At 41.7% G+C, this 6,226-nt stretch overlaps 1 protein-coding gene across 1 annotated transcript in view; it reads left to right on the forward strand.

The window, feature by feature from the left end:
* LOC103771653 (Krueppel-like factor 4) overlaps positions 1–2,057 on the forward strand; it is a 2,790-nt gene extending 733 nt beyond the window's left edge. Inside the window, exon 2 of the mRNA XM_008938954.1 lies at positions 958–2,057. Coding sequence (XP_008937202.1) covers positions 958–1,133 — 176 coding nt within the window. The 3' untranslated portion in view covers positions 1,134–2,057. The remainder of the gene's footprint in view (positions 1–957) is intronic.
* The last annotated feature ends 4,169 nt before the right edge of the window (positions 2,058–6,226 follow it).

Here is a 6,226-nt window from a genome sequence, read left to right on the forward strand (position 1 = left end):
CCCGGTGCTTTGTCTCTGCATGGGAGCACATCGTCCCCTGCACTAGCACCAAAGAGGCAGAGTTGAACAGCTGATTGGCTACTACTAGAATTCAGATAAAATCTGCCAAATTGTGTATCTGAGCCCAAGTTCAAACTTTCACCTTGCAGCTGAGTGGAGTGTTGCAGTACCTGAGCTTGTGAAAGCAGGTATGCTGTGTGCGGTTTCGCCAGTGTGAGCATTCCATAACAGTGATTACATAGCCTGGGAATTTGCATATTTTAAATCCCTGGATTGTGAACTTGATTCAAAGCTTTCTCCTGAAGAGGAGACGGGAAAGGGAGAAACTACTGGTAGTGCAGTAGTTGGGCTATATCTTAAGCTGATGGCCGTGGGGGTGAAAGAATATAAGCCAAGTGAACAGTACTTGCCCCGAGCCGGTCTGCACTGACATCGGTATGTGTAGCAACAGGAGTAACTCAGGGGAACTCGTCTTGCCATCAGCAGTGGGTTTGTTAAAGTGAGGGCTGTAAGACTGAGTCCTTAAGCTAAGCTAATGAAAACAGTTTTAAGCTGTTTTTTATTTCTTGAGACTTAGTTATATAAATATATTATGTCTGCTGAGCTGTCTCCGATTGCTGTTCAACTGTATGACATTAGCTGGCAAAAATACTCTCTACTATTATCTGAACTTCTGTGCTCTGAAGCCTTGGGTGCAAGACAAACAGTGGAAATGAGTGTTTTAGTGAAGCTTGCAGGGCCGCCAACATTTTAAAGTACCTGTATGCCTTGAACAGACAAAGTTACTCTATGAGCCTTTGTAGTTTGCTTGCAACTGCTTCAAGAAGTTTGTTGCGTTTTCTTTGACGTTGCCCTTTTTCTTACCCAGGACAATGTGTGTGCTAGTGCTTCTTGAAAGAACTGGTAGCCATGAAAAAACCTAACTCGCATTGTATTTTCTGGGGGTTTTTTTTGAAGGTGAGAAACCTTACCACTGTGATTGGGAAGGCTGTGGATGGAAGTTTGCCCGGTCTGATGAACTTACACGTCACTACAGAAAACACACGGGCCACCGCCCTTTCCAGTGCCAGCGATGTGACAGAGCATTTTCCAGGTCGGACCACCTCGCCTTACACATGAAGAGGCACTTTTGAAGCAGTGGATCTTCCCCTAACTGCCGTAGAGAATCCAGTATTTACAGCATGAGGACTGTCTTCCACAAGATGGGGAGAACACAGTTTAAGCACTACAGATAATCAAGGTGAAGTCTTCCAAAGAGTGGAAAAGAGGGATAATTGCAAGCAGATGTTGCAACTTCTTTATATATATATATATATATATGCATTTAAAAGAAAAGAGAACCGAAAACATTGGGGCCAATGACTGGATCTTCTATCATTCCATTTGTAAATCCAACTTGAATTATTTCCGGACTACAAAATGCCAAGGAGTGACTGGAAGTCATGGATATCAGGGTTAAACAGACTGTGTGTAGTTCGGAGGGTGGGGATATTACACAGGGAAATAACATTCCCTTAATTTTCTTTCAATGCAATATTAGATGTAAATGTCATCTTGTACTTTCCTTTTTTCCTTCTAAAAGCCATTGTGATGTTAAAAAAGGAGGAAAAAATTCAGGTACAGAATTATATTTTAAAAGCTTATTTCATGGTGCTTAGTGACTGTTGGTTCTAGAGGTACCAAAACCAGGAAGCCAAAGTTCTCAAACTGCTGCATATCTGACAAGGAAATATTTTCACCTTCCGATCGCCAATTATGACCTAAATCAGGTAAATAAACCTGGTTTATTTTTTTTTAAAGAAAATGACTTTATGCAGACAGTCTAATGCACTGTGGTTTCGATGTGCAATAGTTTGTACAATGGTTTATTCCCAAATGTGCCTTAAGCAGAACAAATGTTTTCTATTTAGTTCTTTACATAATAAATATGTAATATAAATTTAAGCAAACTTCTATTTTGTATATTTGTAAACTACAACGTGAAAATGAACGTTCTGTTGGAATTTGTATTTTGCATAGTCAAGTGGAAAATAAGTTTTAAATAAACCTATAATATTTTATCTCCGTGGCTGCTCTGGTTTCTTCTGTGCACAGATATGTCCGAAGAAAGATTGAGTATTTGTTGGTGGTTGAGTTTGCTGAGATGGTCATGGTGGAGGCTTCTAGTTGCAAGACTGTGAAAGATAGGGTTGTATCTTTCCCTCTTTTTAGGGAAAGAAAATTTTTGCTCTGAATACTAAGCTACCACTTATCTCACCTGCATGATGAAACTGCGGTTTACCATTTTTAAGGTAACTCAAGTCTGAATTGTGTTAGAGGAAATTCATCTGCTGGGGACGCTGGACTTTGCATACTCAAAGATAACAAATTCTAGAGTGTGTTTTGGGGTCGTTCTGTTTTTTTTTTTTGTAGTGGTCTTTTCAGCAAGAAAAAATTTAGTGGTTTTCTTGGGCTTTTCAATCAGCTGGTATAACCACTTTCATGTGAATGAAGGAAAATCTGTGTAGTCTCATGAATAAACTTGAATTATGACTGTGTGCATAAAACAGCTTTTAACAATTAAATACACGGAGTGTCTTTTGAAGCCGGCTGTGTTCTTGGAGTTCAGTAATTCAGTAGTATCTGAAGAGCCTGATCTCCTGTAGGAAGCCTGGTACGCGTGTGTAACTCGGGCAGAGTGGCCATGCAGAGTCTACAAACCCGACAGCTGTAGGCTCAAGATGTGTTGCTCTGAGGTTCCCAGTGTACCTCCAATTGCTCTCACTCTGCTGCAGTTAAATGCAGCGAGTGTGCTGAATGCATTGGGTTGTTACCATTTTTGTTGTAGTTGTCCTTAGGGACCTCATTGCTCCAGTTTCTTTACAGGTGGGTAGCAATAAGATGATTTCACCGTGAATGATTGATGAATAGGACCTGTTTTTCTCACTGCTCTTTGTAAAGAGAAGAAAGAAATTATTCCTTTTCCACTGTTTTGAAATGTCAGCTAGGATTTGGAACATATGTAACATTCAATAAAGTTGTAGAAAACAAATTACAAGCCAGAGCCATTCATATTTTTGCATCAGTGAAGTGTGGCAATATCAAACGTTTTGGTTCTAAATGTGCCTTAGGCATGCTATTCAATTTCACATTTTGATGTATTCTTCATGTGGTGGCTGGTGCCATTTCTTTCTAAGTCCATGTAAGTAACAATGATGCAGAAAATACTTCTCACCTCTTATCTCCTGGGCATGCTTTGTTCAACTGAAAGCTACCTTTGTCGGTTTGGTTTACAGGTAACACAGGGAGTAGGGAATGTCTTGTTTGATTTGCAAATAGCAAGTATTTAAAGCTAAATTAAAGTTATGAGTCATCCTTTATCTGAAGTTTTTTTTCATGTTAAAAGTTTTTTACAAGTAAACCCATCATTTTTTACCTCCTCTGTTGCTCTCTGCCTGTGGATTTGGGATGAGAGATCTAAGGTCAGTGTTGCAACTGGCATGTACTATGTGCCTGAACTGTGTTGTCCCACGTCAGTAATGCTGGAGCATGCTTGGGTAGCTGCAGGGTTGCCTCTGTCTGCATGACTGTCATTCAGAACTTTTTATATCTGTGCAAAGTCTGCATCCTAACATATCTGTAAGTACTGAAATATGAAGATTTTGTCTGAGGAACTTGTTTCTTTTGCTTTTCAAGTGTTGTGTCATTATGCAGCCTTCAGAATTTTGCAAGATGCTCTGGCATTTCATAGTGCATTATCTGCTTCAGCCAGCTTCAGTTTCTGCTTGATGGTATAACAGACGCTATGTTTATAGTTGCATGAGCAATGGCATTCTTGAAACAGGGTTTTGCTCTCTTCTCCCACTTGATATTTTTTTTTTTTTTTTTTTTTTCCCCTGATCCTAGCCAAGCTGTCCTCATGTGTGCCTTTCTTTACAGACCTAAACGGGCATGGTTGTAGCTTGGTATTGAAAAAGAAATGTTGCTGTTCCTTTAACCATTTCCAAAATGCTACCTCTATACTTTTGGGACAGGAGCCAACACTCCAGTTTTGCTGTACAGCATGCAGCCCATGAGAGGCAGTCCTTGGTCTTAAGGAGGTCTCTCGGGGAAATACTGAAATGAGCAGTTGCACCACTTGTGAATAAGTTACAAAGAGCTAGAAGCAGCATATTGTGTTCACCACCTGTTTCATTTTGTCTGGGATCCTAGCATTGCACTTAACTGCAAAACTGTACACAGATGCAGCAGAACAATACGTGTACCAAAAAGCATATCTCACAAAATATGTAAGTCACCAAGCAGTCTTGTAAGGGTGTCTTGAAAAATGAAATTCATTTGGCATTAATAAAGCTATATTCATGTACTACTTTGCTCAGGCTGTGGCATCTAAAAACAGAATTTGAGGTTGCTTGGGGTGGCCTTTCTGACATGAGGTGAGCAGCTCCAGAGGTACCCCAGAGCACTGTTTTAGTTACTAAAGGGAAAAGCTCTTGTGGCAGAGGATGATCTCTGCAATGAAACTACAGCCATCCTTAATCCTACTCACCCCAGCCCAAATCTCTCTTGAGTACGCTTAACATGAAGATGGAGCTGTTTAAAACAAGATGGCACATGTCTGCCTACCAAGAGCCAAGTATTCAAAAGTGTCATCAGAGTAGAAATCTCAGAGCTGCAGCATTTCTGTGCACTTGTTTGCTTCACACCACAGGCTGGAAATCTGGGCACCTTGGACTTGCTTGTTGAGTGTAATCCAGTACAAAAACCTTCAGCTTTCCCCTCTTGTATGAAGATGTACTTTTAGGAGACCAGAGCCTGCCCCTGCTGAAATTAACTGTGAATCTCTCAAGGATTTATATTAACTGATATGAATCAGTGAATTTCATTCTCCTTCTCTTTAATAAGGGGAGATCAGAGACTCCCGTGGTTAATCACCCCGAGTGCTAACGGTTCAACTGAATTAGTTTACACAGGTTTCATATGGGAGTGTGCTAGAGGTTAGAGCTTGCCTGCTTCCACTGAAGTCCCTGGCGAACACTTTAAAAGCATTTAAGGGCGAGAACGTCCAAACTAACCCCACTGCAAACTCTCTTCCTCCCTGGGCTTCCCTCCTTCCTGAGTGTGATTTGAGTTGTGTGCTCTAGGAGAGCAGCACAGTATAAATGGGTTACAAATGTGGACAAACAGACCAGTAGTTGCACCACAGGGCTCTGGCAAGATTCTGGATGTGGTAGGAGTGCTGTTTGGAAGAAGCAAACTCAAGATGGGGCGAGCAAAATTCACTTGCAGAGGAAGAGGAACACCACTGCCACCACATGTTGACTTGTCCTTGCCAGGAGAGCTTGCCAGATTAAATACGTGTGTGTAGGCTCAATGGATATGTCTTTGGAGACCAAGGAGATGAGTATGTACATAAAAAAGGGGAAGGCCAATCATTCACCAAAATGTAATTGAGGTCACATTGGCTTGGCGCCACAGGGTAACACACCCACATTCCCCTGTCTGCTGTACACCCAGATGACTCACGTTTCGTCTGCCCTTCACTGCTGCTGTGACTGATGGGGGGACGTTTTCACTGCTGCTGAGGAGATTGACACCAAGTGCAGAAGCCGTCTCTGTGGCATGGAAGTGGGTGGTGGTGGTGGTGTTTTCACGGCCTTGTTCTCCACCCTGGCTGCGTATAGGTATCTGTTAGTCTCCTTTTCACCTTTGGATGCTTACCTGTGAGCCCTTAAGGCTAGAACCTTAATGGTGTGAAAGACAGGAGGGGTGAAAGTGGCTTATGTGTTAATAATGTTTATTCTGTATTTAGAGGATGTATACCCAGAGTTTTGCAGAAGACAAGCAGCCTTCGTACCTGCTCACAAGAGGTGTTAGACGGATGGACCTTTTCCATTCGATGATGCTTTCCAGGCTTTTGGAGCTGTGACTCCTTTTGTAACTGAAATGGTGATTTTCACATGGACCTCATCAGCTCAGGGTCAGCCTTGTGACATGCTTACTATTAAGAAGATTTAGGGAACACACCAAGCTCCTTTCACTTTGAAGCTTGGGTGAGCAGAAGGGTAATCATGTGCTGCTATCATCGCAGCCATCTTACTGCAACCTTGAAAAGTTTTGCATGGTTTTGCTTTGGGTACAGTGTGCCTGTTTATCAAGTACAAGCTAAGGCTTGCTTAAATCTTACCATTCAAGTTCTCTGCTATTAAACTTTGAGGCTTTGTTCGACAAAATGATACAGTTTCCC

The sequence above is a fragment of the Merops nubicus genome, unplaced genomic scaffold (assembly GCF_000691845.1).
Source record: "Merops nubicus isolate BGI_N331 unplaced genomic scaffold, ASM69184v1 scaffold40414, whole genome shotgun sequence".
NCBI classification, from domain to species: Eukaryota; Metazoa; Chordata; class Aves; order Coraciiformes; family Meropidae; genus Merops; species Merops nubicus.